The sequence below is a fragment of the Schistocerca cancellata genome, chromosome 1 (genome assembly GCF_023864275.1).
Source record: "Schistocerca cancellata isolate TAMUIC-IGC-003103 chromosome 1, iqSchCanc2.1, whole genome shotgun sequence".
NCBI lineage: Eukaryota > Metazoa > Arthropoda > Insecta > Orthoptera > Acrididae > Schistocerca > Schistocerca cancellata.
The window spans coordinates 154,979,087-154,993,746 of record NC_064626.1 but is presented as its reverse complement, the minus strand read 5'-3'; the positions used below and the strand labels follow the sequence as shown (position 1 = coordinate 154,993,746).

Genomic DNA, 14,660 nt, shown 5'->3' with positions numbered 1-14,660 from the left:
CTGACTGCAGACCGAGCGCCGCCACACGGCATGTCTAGAGACACTTCCTAGCACTCGCCCCAGTGGTACGGCCGACTTTGCTAGTGATGGTTCACTGACAAAATACGCTCTCACTTGCCGAGATGATAGTTAGCACAGCCTTCAGCTACGTCATTTGCTACGACCTAGCAAGGAGCCATTACCAGTTACTATTGATGCTGTAAAACATGTACCATCAAGAGCGATGTTCACCATTTACGGATTAAAGTTAAGTATTCCACAGCTACGTCCTTTTTTGCTAGTCTAATTTCCTTGACCTGTTCCAGACCTCACACCACCCTGCGTGAGCTAAAACACGTGCCTTTCGGCTTCCTCTCAAAACCGGGTTGGCTCTCCTGCCAACCCATAACGGTCTCAGACCCACATATGGCCCACACATTGTGCTCGCATGTACTTCGGCACCCTGTGGCTGACTTTTGACTAATGGGTAAACAACTCTGACCACCAATGCAGTGCACATCTCACCACAGATTTTTTGGTGCTGGGAAGGTGTGAAGAATCAGTGTAAGAAAATAAGCATAAAATCTAACAGGAAAGCCAATATCAAATCAAAAAGTCTGCACCAGGCTAGGAACCTCATAACATTTAATTATCTGATAAAGTTATCTTGTATTAATTTGCTACTTGGTGACATTTACAGGATATGCATGAAAACTCGCCACGTGACTGGTAATCACATTCAGACAATCACTAATGATATGACTGTGTGCAAGGGAGTCATATCACCACTAACAAGACAATGACAGCAGTCATTTGTTTTCTCTACAGTATTGTCACAACTTTCAAACACGTAAGCATGTGGCACATTGTATCCCAGATAGTAACACTGCTTCTGCCCCTCCCCCCCCCCCCCCCCCAATCCAACACCTCCTTTCAATAACTTTTATATCACACTCAGGCTACAATTGGAGGTAGAGCTCAGAACAATAAAATTATTTATGAATAGCTAGCATAATGTTCCTCACATAGACACATAATGTTCCTCGCATAGACAATATTCCATTAAGTGTTACAGCAAGCAGAGAAACATTTAAAAAATTGATCCCTTGAAGGGTGTCATTCTGCTACTAATAAAGAACATAAATGTTATTGCCAAGCAGTGTCTGAATAACCATTAAAACAGGAACGACTGTATGAATATGGAAAGTTTTCCAAGATATGGCAATACCACATTATATTGCAGGCCCTCTCTCTGTCAAAGAAAATGTCTATGAAATGTTGCCCATATAGCAGCCATAATATTCGGTTATTACGAGTGAACTTACATCTTTTACATCCACATAGGATGCGAGAGGAATTTCTTGGTTTCTGAAGCTCAAGTAAATCTTTGTGACTTAATTCAGAAATATGCTTTTAATTTAAATTTCACTAAATGTACTAGAAGAAATAGCTATTCTGAAACATGTATTGACAATATTCTGACAAATTATCAGTTTGAGGATGGAAGTAAATTCTGTTTAGATTTAGGGATGTCAAATCATTCAAAACTTCTTATAGAGCTTCCAAAAATATGGACTCCAAAATATATGAAATCACATTTTAAAAGGAACTTTAGGAAAGAGAATGTAAATATATTTTCTAACAAACTGAGAAGTATAAATTGGCATCTAGATAACAGTGTGTCAACTGAAATAATTTCAAAACATTCCTAAACTGTTTCAACGAAACTTTCCCCCCTCAAGCCTGGCAACAGAGTGTGGCCAATAAAACAAATTGGATTACAGCAGGAATAAAAATTTCTCTTGTCAGGAAAAGACAGCTTCACAATGAGTTAAAACAACAAAATTGCTGACTTTGTGGGGTGTGTAAAGAGATATAAGAATACATTCAAGCAAAGAAATTGGCTAACAACATATATAACAGTAAAAATGAAAGTAAATCAATGGTAGTTTGGGGTGTCGTCAAATCTGAATTGGGAAAAAAGAACAAGTGCCAAGAACCTGTCCAAATTAAAATTCATATAATTATAGATGCTTTTCAAATATCAAACTGTTTCAATGCTTTTTTCATAAATGTGGCAAAATCAGAAGTAGATATCACAGCCCACCAGGGCAAGGCAGACGTCAACTTTGTAAACACAAAACAAAATGCAAGCTTTAAAACATCCAACAGAATTACCGCTAAAGATGTAGAAGATGCTATAGTGTCCTTAAAAAAAAATCAGTCATTTGAGGAGGCATGCTTCCCAGATGTGTTAAAATATGCGGAAACAGACCATTGTTCAAGAAAGGCTCACCAGATGACATGAGAAATTACCGCCCTACTTCCCTGCTGCCAGTTTTTGCTAAGGTAATAGAAAGGATTGTTGCAAAACATTTTGGAAACTTCCTTATAGAAAATGATATTATAGTTAAAAATCAATTTGGATTTCAAAATGGGAAAAATACAATAAATGCTACCAGAGAATTCACTGAAAAGATAAGCTCTGCTTTAGACAAGAGTAAAAAGGTTATAGGTATTTTTTTGTGATTTGACAAAATCTTTTGACTCGGTCAATCACTTACTACTTCTACACAAGGTAGAGACATATGGAATCGTGGACAGGGCATAACAGTGGTTCAAATCTTATTTGTCTGAAGGAAAACAAAGAGTTAGCCTAAATTCACATGGAAAGAAATCATTCTCGGACTGGAAAAAAGATTTGCACACAGGTCCCTCAGGGCTCCATTTTAGGGCCTTATTTTTTTTTCTGCTGTACATAAACGATTTACCTTTAGGCATTGATGTTCACTCCAATTTATTTGCAGAAGACACCTGTTTTAATTGAAAGTAACAATTTATAACAAATTCTCAATACTGTGGAAAATATAATGGTAAACCTAGAATTACGGTTTCGGCAAAATGTATTAAAACTCAATGTCACAAAAACGCCACTAGTGAAGTTCAGTGCTCAATCATCATCAACATCTCCCATAAAAACAGTACACGGCAATCAGTAAACGACTGAAGCAAGTTATGTAAAATTTCTAGGTCTAATTTATATTCGGCGGCACATGTAGACTTCTCAATTGTTATAACCTCATTTTTTAAAGTAATTTGACCTATCACCAGTACAAAAATCTTTGATTTGTAATTGTACGTTATGAGGCGAATAAACCACATTCTACATTAGTGACTGTGCCCTACCTGTACAGTAATAAACATGACACTTGGGTAACTATTTGAGCAAACATCACTCTTTCACAGTTTTGGGTAAAGAATTAGAACTGCCTTCCTCCAACAAAGAGAAAATTGTCCTATTTGCCAAATTTAATTAATCTGAGTAAAAGAATTTTCTGTGCTGGTTATTAAAGTGCTGCAGTATGCTGGACTGAATCTTGTCATTAGAGGAGCCGTGTCTTACATTCAGCACCAACACAAAGAAATTGTAGTTGCATTATCTTAATTTCTACGACGTAGATAATAACCATATCTCTGCAAGCTTCTTGTGTCGTTCATGCCAGTTGCAGTAGTAATGGTGGTGCAATGTTCTGTCTCTGTCCTGAAAATGTCTCCAGGCAGATATTGGTACCTTGGAAATTATATTGATAGTTTCTCAAGTTTAATAAAACTTGTCATACACTCTTTTAAGTTCAAGATCTCCAAAAATGACATTTGCCACCTCCTCTCAACAACTCATCATGCTTTTGCCATCACAACCTAACTGATCTGCTCTCAAATCTTCCTAGTGTCACCCATCTGTTTATGATTGCTTAATGACAACTATCATTCCACCCCTTTGAGCTGGTGAGAAGACTGTGACATGAATGCACCAGTGGCCTTGTGGGATCACACATGTGATGTAAACCAACCAGTCCAAGAACAGAAATAGTTGTGACTTGTTCAATGTCTTGAGAGTCTAGTTATGCAAGATTCACATGGTGGAAGATGTGCTAAGCACAATTTCACCTCCCCAACCCTTGATGTAGCTAACTCTCTTATGTGTGAACTCAGAAATCACACTTGGGGAAATACCACATCTCTCAACTTTGTTCCTGAACCTGTTTAAGCTCTGTCAAAAGACTGAGAGCCACCTCATAAAGCTATCTTTCCTTTTTCTATTCACTTTCCAACTGCAAAGGTTGGAAAAGTAACTGAGTGACTTCTTTTATTCTATCCATCTCCGTGGTATCCACTGACTAGTCTTCAGCATCTGATAAAACTAGTCTTCTACAATTGGATTGTAACTTTTTTGGCTTTTCTCCAACTAATACATCTTGTGCAGAGGACTGTGCAGCTGTGGCTGGAATATGCTGCGATTTAGCTATGGTAATAGATACAGTATGGGGCGATTCTTTGTAAATGTGTATTTTCTTTGTTTTATGTCTAGTAGAAAAGACTATGGTTTTTTCAATGGTTACTACTCATCAAGTACATGTTCATGAATAACGTTTTATAGTGGTTTCAGAATAATTTGTTTGTGGTGAGGAATTCACACTGGATGTAAATGTCTTGTCAACAGCTTACATTACTATAACTATATATATTGTTATCATATGAGGAACAGGAGGGGAGGCTGGGGAGGAGGGAGGTGATAAACATTCTGATCAGAAATTTGGTCACAAGTACTAAAATGGTGAGAAACAACATTTAGAGCTTAGCTGTGAGATGGCATCATGAGCTGTTACCTGGCATTTTAACATCGGTGTGCGGTTACTATGGTACTCAAGGGGTATACAGGGTGTTACAAAAAGGTACGGCCAAACTTTCAGGAAACATTCCTCACACACAAATAAAGAAAAGATGTTATGTGGACATGTGACCGGAAACGCTTAATTTCCATGTTAGAGCTCATTTTAGTTTCGTCAGTATGTTCTTCCACCTACGCTCAATGGAGCACGTTATCACGATTTCATACGGGATACTCTACCTGTGCTGCTAGAACATGTGCCTTTACAAGTACGACATAACATGTGGTTCGTGCACGATGGAGCTCCTGCACATTTCAGTCGAAGTGTTCGTATGCTTCTCAACAACAGATTCGGTGACCGATGGATTGGTAGAGGCGGACCAATTCCGTGGCCTCCACGCTCTCCTGACCTCAACCCTCTTGACTTTCATTTATGGGGGCATTTGAAAGCTCTTGTCTACGCAACCCCGGTACCAAATGTAGAGACTCTTCGCGCTCGTATTGTGGACGGCTGTGATACAATACGCCATTCTCCAGGACTGCATCAGCACATCAGGGATTCCATGCGACGGAGGGTGGATGCATGTATCCTCGCTAACGGAGGACATTTTGAACATTTCCTGTAACAAAGTGTTTGAAGTCACGCTGGTACGTTCTGTTGCTGTGTGTTTCCATTCCATGACTAATGTGATTTGAAGAGAAGTAATAAAATGAGCTCTAACATGGAAAGTAAGCGTTTCCGGACACATGTCCACATAACATATTTTCTTTCTTTGTGTGTGAGGAATGTTTCCTGAAAGTTTGGCCGTATCTTTTTGTAACACCCTGTATACGCAGTATTGATGAGTAAGAATCTTTACATAAAGGGGACATATTATATGTGCACTGCCACTGTTAGGTGCACAAACTTCATATTTTCTCTTCTTCTGGTTTCAGTGTGCGGAAGTCCAGTTACTTCACCTTATGCAGGTTCATGTTAATGACAAACTTAAGTCTGGACCTTCATAGTAACTATTTGGAATGGTTATGGTCTTTTATCTGAGGGCATGCTGAAAAGTAATGGTTCAAAATTTTTAGTGCGAAAATTCTTGAAGCTTTCTAAATAAAACAAACATTATTAACATTCTACCTCATTGTCCTTCATGTCTTCATATTTGATGCCCTCAACCACTAGAGGGCTCCTAATTGCAGCATGTAACATTCTGGTATGTAACATAACTATGTTGGTGCATGAGAAACAGTGCACCGTAATTGAGTTTCGAATCTGAATAGTTCATCCACACACAGAGCACATATTCCTTCAACATGACAATGCCAGACCACCCGTGAGTGCTGCGACATTCACACAATCTGACACCTTGTGTTCACAGTGTCATCAGTCATCCTCCATACAGTCCCGCATTGGTCCCATCAGAATTTCATCATTTCCAAACCTTAAAGAACATCTTAGAGGACTTCACTTTCAACAAAGTCAAACATTTTACAGTAATGGTCTGGTCTCATGTTCAGAGAATTCTGCTCATTGTCAGGGTGACCACGTTGAGAAATAAATATGTACACATGAATAATAAAGATGTAGAATGGTAATAACATATGTTTTATTTAAAAAACTTTAAAGAGTCTTTATACAAAAGAATTCAGAGACATTAACTTTGCATATTGGGAGCTACTGTTTTTTACTTTGGCCCAGTTCTGAGTACTTTTCTGCATGGCCTTGAAATTTTTCTGCTTAAATGCTGTGTACCATAGAATCGCCTTACTGCCTCCTTTTAGTTGACTCATATGGATAAGTACTGATGTATCTTCTTTATACTGTTACTACAAGTTCCAGTGGTATACCTAGTTATCATATTTAGTCGTAATTTTCAAAGTCCACCAGAAGATGGGCCTGTTGTCCTGAAACTTGATAATGTTCTACTTCTATTGCAAAATATAATTTAATACAACTGTATGTGGATCTTATCAATCATGAACAACATAACATCGCATTTTGAGATCCACACAATGTTCTCATGTTTGCTTTGTGTCCCACATATCTCTGCTCACCTATGATAAAATATTAAAAGCTTTATAAGAAACTCAGGAGAAATAAAATTAACATCAATTAATTAGATAAAAACAAAGATATAAAAACCATAATCAGAAATAAAAGACTGTAAAGCTCACATTGTAATATCAACAATATTATGGAAAGGGTAGTTTGCTACTCATTGTAAAGATGACACATTGAGTTGCAAACAGGCACAACGAAAAGACTGTTACACATTAAGCTTCTGGCTAAAGCCTTCTTCAGAAACACCCACACAAAAAACCCCAAGCCTCTAGTCTGGTTCGGCTTTGCTGATAATATCTTCATGATCTGGATTGAACCTCATTCCTTCACAACCTCAACACCTTACCTTCTCTCCCAACCGCTTCACGTGGTGCTCCTCAACCCAGCACCCTAAACGAAGACCACTTCTCTCAAGGCTCTATCCACACCTCTGTTCACACTAAACCCACCAACCACCAACAGTACCTGCTTTTGAACAGCTGCCATCACTTCCACACCAAAAAATCCCTCCCATACAGCCTGGCCAATCAGGTGTATCTACAATCATAAGAACTTCCTTGCCCAGTGTGCTGAAAATCTCTTAAAGGACTTCATAGACTGTCACTGTCTCCCAGACCTAGTCCACCAACAGATTTACTGTGCCATATTCCCACACAGAGAGGCGTGAGATAGAAACCGTGTGTGGCAGTGTGATTGCTTGTGTGAACTTGTTTGTGTTTACATTCCTGAAGAAAACTTTGGCTGAAAGCTCAATATGTAACATTATTTTCATTGTTTCTGTCTGCAACTCAGTGAGTCATCTTTACAGCGAATAGCAATCTATCCTTTTCACAATATTATAGAATCACGAACAAAGTTTATAGATCACCTTCCACTGTAAAATAAAGAATTAATACAAATAACAAAAACAAAATACATTTACTGTCAAAGATAGATGGCTTAGTTAGTTACATGTTCCACAAATCATCTGAATTCTTCTATCAAAATTTGGAACAAGTCAGTTACAGGATACGAACTCACTATTTTTTAGTCCTACTTAAACTACTCTTTAATATACCGGCTAACAGTTTTTAAAAAGAAAGTTATCTACAGAATAGGAGTAGTTATCCAGTAGAAATGATTTTAGGTTAAATTTAAAACTTGCTTATTCAAAACACTTTGAATATTTCAGAGCTTTTGTTCTCATATCACATTTTTTACACATATCTCAAGATGATGATGATTGGTGTTTTAGGGCGCACAACAACATATCTCAATACAACACAAACCTCTGAAATGGGATTGCAGCATGTAGAGCATTTTCCACTTCACATACATCAGCTGCAGCAAGAGAAGCAAGTGACGTGATACCAGCATTAAACAGAGCTCTCGCTCGTAGCCCATTAAGCAGATCAAGTCTCATTAGATCACACAACTCCCGATGAATGCCAAATTGTAATCTGTCTTGAAACTGAGAAAATAATAATTCCATATTGTCCCATCCCAATCTCTTGCAAAATGCTGTTACCATACCTGAAACATGAAACTGTTGGTATCACCAGTTTATGAAATATACATGACTGGAAAATAAAAACACTGTTTCAAAATGTTGATATTTGTTGTTTATTGAACAGTTGACATAATCTAATTGTAGGTACAAATGCTCGTAAATGACATTTGTGTATTTCTCCAAGGTCTACTAATAAGCCTTTCTCATAAATCATCAAAAGAATTCTAACATATTAACTATCTTGAATGAAAGTCACTGAAGTTCTGATCATATAATACTCAAACAAAAATATGTTACATTGTCTAGTTAGAAATGAGTCAGGAATCCAATCTCAGATTGTGATTGTACTGAAAAGGATCACTAAATCTTAAAAAGCACTGGAGCTTTTAGAGGATATCTCAAGTGTATGCCTCACAAACAAAATGTTTCTTAACAAATTATGATTCTCTTCTCAATGTTTGTTATTGAGGTCATGAAACATACTGAATTATTTTCCACTGTTACACTGCATAGATCCTGGCTGAAGTGTCTCAACAGTACTTGTCTCTATCTATTATTCCCTCTACACACTACTTTATATTGCTGTACCCATGCTGTTACTACGTGATGGCTTATTTCATCTACTCTATTTCCTTTAGGTCAACATCTCAGTTTCCTTGTCTACTACAATCCATTTTAGAACTTGTTTTGTCAATCTACCTGCTATTAATCTGGCTACATGACTCACTAAATTAAATTTCACTTTCACTACAGTAATCATTACATCTCCCACACTAGTTTGTTCCCCAATCCATTAGTTTGTTATTGCCGCCATGTATCTCTCTAATGCCCTCTGAACAATCCTCAGTATCAGAGTGCTTCAGGTATTAACAGTTCATTTATCACATCTATGAGTCTTATCTCATAAAAAACACAGTGAGCAACTTTTTCTTTCAGATGAATAGGAAGCTTAGTTTTAAAAACTCTATTCAATCAACCAAAAGCAGTCCAGGACATTTTTATCTTCCATTCATCTCTTTTCCAGCCAATGCATTCACTACTTTTGGCTGCTTTTAACACAAAAATCTGCCAACTGAATCTATTAGAAACGACTACACCAACTGCTATCTACTGACGTAAATGGCAGTACAGTCTATAAATATGAATGACCAAAATTCAGGTAACACAGAGTCACTGTAACTGGTGATGCTGAGTCTTAGTCTGCTGTGGAACCCTAAGGTTTTTAGCAGTACACACAGAAAAGTTCTGTAAAATTAATGACAGAAGGAACAGTGGTAGAAGTTGTAACTCAACTTGTCTGCAGTAGTGTGCAAAACTTAATGAAGACTTAAGACAGGTTAGGTGCAGTGGTGGAAAATTAATTTCCCACATAATACAACTAGAAAGTCCACCTAAAACACACACATTATGTGCTACTATCACTGATGATTTCACTCACTTCACAGCAACTTCATTATTAATATTATTTTTCAATATGGTGGTGACGCTTTCAGTTATCAGGATGTAATGTATTATGTTTGAAGATTGTCAGTTCATAGTTTAACAAATAAGGAAAAAAAATTGAAAACGAAGCCTGAGCCATTTTGTTACAATTAAATTAGATATTCTCATTTAGAATACTCTATTATGCATACAACTCATATTTTTCCATCAGATCATATCAACCTATTAATACTGTTTGCTAACCATATGATATTTGCTTGTTCTATAGGGAAATATGATTCAGAAAGAAATCCGCTCTCGCCCACAAACAAAGAGAAGATACACGGAATATAAAATGAGGAGGGCAGTTCACTGATATGCGATGTTTACCAATTTTGTTAACGGTCGGACATACCTGAAATATTTTTCCATTGTCTCCAATTTTATCTTCAAGTAAAAGGAAAGACTCTATCCTTGTAAGTTTTCTGTGGCTGATTTCTTTTCTACGTGTTTCCCTACAAGCTATAGGTCAATAATTTCCAATTCAATTAAAGCTGAAAGTAAAAGAAAATGATTCAGGTTTCTTCTGGGACAATTTCCTTCAGAAGACCTGCACCATGTTTATATCAGAGTCATGTTAAGAAGGGTGAGCCAATACCATAATAATAACATGTAGTGGTGAACTAGATGAGAAACCTGGTGCTGCTCGGGTATTTATTTATTCCAGTCTTCTTTAGTCCCTCTCCTCCTCCCTCTTCTCTGTCCATCTCCCTCACTCTGCCCATCTCCTCCTGCTTCCTCACTCTGCCCATCTCCTCCTGCTTCCTCTCTCTGCCCATCTCCTCCTGCTTCCTCTCTCTGCCCATCTCCTCCTGCTTCCTCTCTCTGCCCATCTCCTCCTTTCTCTTCTCTTTATTTAGCTCCTCCTGCCTTCTCTCTCTGCCCATCCCATCTCTCCTTGCCCAACTCTCCTCCCACCTCTCTCTATCCCTCCCCCCATCCCTATCCATTACCTCCATCCCTCCCTCTCTCTCTTTCCATCTCTTCTCCCTCTGTCCATCTGCACCTCCCCCTCTCCCTGTTCTTCTCCACCTTTTCCTTTCTGTGTTCCTCTCCACCTCTTGCTTTTTTCCATCTATCTCCCCCTCCCCTATCTCTGTACACCTCCTCCTACTATCTGTGACTGTCTCCTCCCTCCCCCTCATGTCTGTCCATCAACTCATCCTCCCTTCTCCCTTCTCTCTCCCCATTATCACACTCGCCCCAATAGGAGCATGGTTGTTCTTAGTTAGGACGAGTTTCTTACCCATTGCTTTGCTCGCATATGAACATGTCAAATGTATTTCATGCATATTTAATGTATTTCACATGTACTTATGCACTTATTTCATCTGTGTGTCTAGCGAATTTTGTCCTAAAGTTTCATTTTCTCTCAGCTTAATGTTTATGACATTCTATCTCCTGAACTATGCGCTGTAAAGCATATGATGTCACAGGTACATATGGTGGTATATATGCCTACTGTCTGTGAAATGTGTTGAGAGCAGAGTTATTAGTAAAGGAATAATGAATTAAAACGCCATGCATGATGCAACAATTTCTCACAGAGTCAGTGTCCATGACGTCATACGTACTGAACTGTGTGTCGTACAATGATATATTTTTGCAGGTACATTCAGTGGCAAATGTGGATAGAGTCTGTAGAAAATGTTGTGAATAGAGTAAGAAGCGATGAAGTAATAAATTTAAATGTCTTGAAAGACACTGTAATTTTTCATGTATTCATTGTTCATAATGTAGTATCTCCTGAACTTAATATCGTACACTGACACAATTTTTCTGGTTCATTCAAAGTGTGTAACAAACGTAGTTAGTAGTGAAGAAGTAATAGATTAAAACATCATGCTTCACATGGCAGTTTTACTGCATGAACTGCGAAAATGTACTAAGTGACAAACATTTTTCATCACCTTGTGGGTGCCATCAGTGAGAAAAAGTTTTGTAAAGTTTTAAATTATGTGTAAAGTTTGTTGCAAGTCTCTAAGTATTCTCATTCACAAATACTGGATAACTAAACTATGAGTACTCTCATGTCGTAGGCTACACTGCTCTTCATCCTCACCCCACCCCATTGACAGATGGGTGGTTCTTACCCCTGCAATGATTCTCTACAGACAGTAAATGATATGTAAATCGGTCCAGTGTATTAGGAGGAGGTGTGGAATGTACATTTACACAGACATAAATACATACAAAGATACATTTTTGTAATTTGTATGGGTATATGGAATTTAAGAAATGGGTGTCATATTAGCATTCGTTAAGCAACTTCCTCATTGTGGTCATGTCAAATAGGATAAATATGGCAGCAGGACAGAAGGAATCAATGTGGAAAAGAAACTGGCTGTCCAAAGGAAGAGCAAGAAATAGGAGGGTAACATTTGCAAATGATATGGGGGAAAAAAAGAAAGAAAGAAAGAAAGGAAGAAAGGGATGAGAAAAGCTCGAGTAGTTTACAATGTGGCATAGATAATGGTTCTAAAGATGGACAGAAAGACAACAGCTAATTTATGCCAAGAGGGAAGCTATGCCAATGATAACAGGTAATGCTTTAATCTCGTCTCGAAGGAAGAATGGTTTTGATTGAGAAGCAGATTACTGGGTAGTCTGTTCCACAGTTGTATGGCTGAAGTGGAAAGAAGATGGAGAAAGATGTAGTGTGATTCAAAGGTACAGCCAATATGTTGGATGTATCTGATCTGATGTGCATTATGGCATAGAAAAATGAAGATCAACTGTTAATTTTTTTTAATCAAAGCTAATAACCACAGCGTAAATGAGTGAAAAGGACGACTGATAGCTGAAATCTATTATTTACAAGGCAATAAATAGTTGTTTCTGGTAATAATGTATGAAGTTTGGATTATCCATGTTTTTCAGTTATCCATGCAATCTCGGGTCCACATCAAGCAGGATAATCCGGAGTCTGGTGTAGTTCATTTCCAGTCCTACTTTCAAATTTGCTCTACAACATTTCTTCACTGGTTGCTCACATTTGTCTCTAGTGCATAATCAGTAAAATGTCATCAGCAAAACAAATGTTGTTCTGTGTATTTCATTCATACATATTCTTCCTCCTTTTTGCTGGTTAGCAATATGGAATTTCTTGTAAAGTTGCTGAATTTTGCAGTAAATAAAATCATTGACAGACACACAAATTTACAAACTCCAGGTAGAAATGAACATTTGACACAAATTAAAGCTGTCTGTCTGACTGGACCTGAACGTAGATATCTATTGTAATATCTCAACCCCCATGTGCATGTCAGTGTAGCTACTGCGTTAGACAGTATTTCTAAAGTCGATACATGCAATGATGAAAGTCAAAAGTTTTGTTAGTAAATTTGTTCCAATTCATTTTTTCCCATTTCTTGCTAACCTTTAACATTTATTACAAATAAATCCACTTTATTGTTCATTTTGAATAAAAATACAATAATATACTACAATATAACACTTAATAACAACAAAAATAATTAATTATTGATAATAGAATGTAAATGGATAGATAAAAAATCTACTCACCAAACGGCGGCAGAGACACACACACACACACACACACACACACACACACACACACACACACACACACAAAATTTAACTTTTGCGAGCTTTTGGGGCCAGTTGCTCTTTCTTCTGGCAGAAGAGCTGAAGGGGGCCACTGATATGAGGTTAGCAAATGAAATACTTATGTACCCAGTATCTACAATTTTTCCTCTCTTGTTATTTTTTAATGTCACTGACATTCAATAAAGGCAACAAATTGAGTTGTGTGTGCGATTCGTTTTTGCGTGAGTTCGTGTGTGTACGTATGTTTGTCTATTGTTGACACAGGGTATTGGCCAAAAGCTTTAAGTGTGAAAACCTACCTGCAACTCCGCATCTCCACTATATTGGTGAGTAGCAATTTTCCTTCTCACAATATTGTTATAATTGAGTTTGTGGGAATATATGTTGTCTTCAATACTGAATATGGTTTTATGACTTCAGCATATAAAAATATCTCTAATGTACATTAGTACAATTCCTTCTTTGAAGGCAAACAGGATCAAAGTATACAGTTTCATTGATAACTGTCTCTAGGTGAAAAAAAAAAAAAAATGTTGGGCAACCTGCTGAAGTGATGGTTATTTGGAGTACTTCTACACGGTAAGCAAGAGCACTCAAATAACAATATCACCACCACCATGTCCAAAGACAACAAAAACGCTTTTCTTTTAATTTAGTTTGTAGCTTCTCTTATTTTGACTTTATTAACACTTACCCCAATGTTACAAGATCCTGAATGCTACTGCTAATCAGCACATAAAATTGTGTAGTAAAGCAAAGCCTTTGATTTGTGTCCTATGTCTTTCAGACATTATACCAAAGAGTATGATTAATATGCACTTATCAGAATTAGAACATACAGTACCTGCATAAGTAGAGGCAGACTGCTGAAGGGACTGCAACATTCCTTTGCTACATTTAAATTTGTTGGCCACTTCTGTGAGAGGAACTTCATTGATAAGGTCCTGAAGAGCCAATGCTGTATAAAACCGACGGTGTATGGCCATTTTTCTCAGCTGCATTTTTCATAAAATCATAATTTTGCATTAATGAAGACTGAACCAAGATGATCACTATACACAAGAAAAAATACTGTCTAAATATAAGGTGCAATCAAAAAGTTTCCATTTGAGGGCGTTCCTGCAATATACACTCCTGGAAATGGAAAAAAGAACACATTGACACCGGTGTGTCAGACCCACCATACTTGCTCCGGACACTGCGAGAGGGCTGTACAAGCAATGATCACACGCACGGCACAGCGGACACACCAGGAACCGCGGTGTTGGCCGTCGAATGGCGCTAGCTGCGCAGCATTTGTGCACCGCCGCCGTCAGTGTCAGCCAGTTTGCCGTGGCATACGGAGCTCCATCGCAGTTTTTAACACTGGTAGCATGCCGCGACAGCGTGGACGTGAACCGTATGTGCAGTTGACGGAC

General features: G+C 37.8%; 1 protein-coding gene across 1 annotated transcript in view; it reads right to left on the bottom strand.

Moving 5' to 3' along the window:
- The window catches only part of LOC126167349 (DNA polymerase theta-like), a 303,097-nt gene that overhangs the window by 103,298 nt on the left and 185,139 nt on the right, over nucleotides 1–14,660 (bottom strand). Inside the window, exons 14-15 of the mRNA XM_049920469.1 lie at nucleotides 14,087–14,237; nucleotides 7,970–8,213 (exon numbers count right to left, since the gene is read on the bottom strand). Of these exons, the coding sequence (XP_049776426.1) occupies nucleotides 7,970–8,213; nucleotides 14,087–14,237 (395 nt within the window). The remainder of the gene's footprint in view (nucleotides 1–7,969; nucleotides 8,214–14,086; nucleotides 14,238–14,660) is intronic.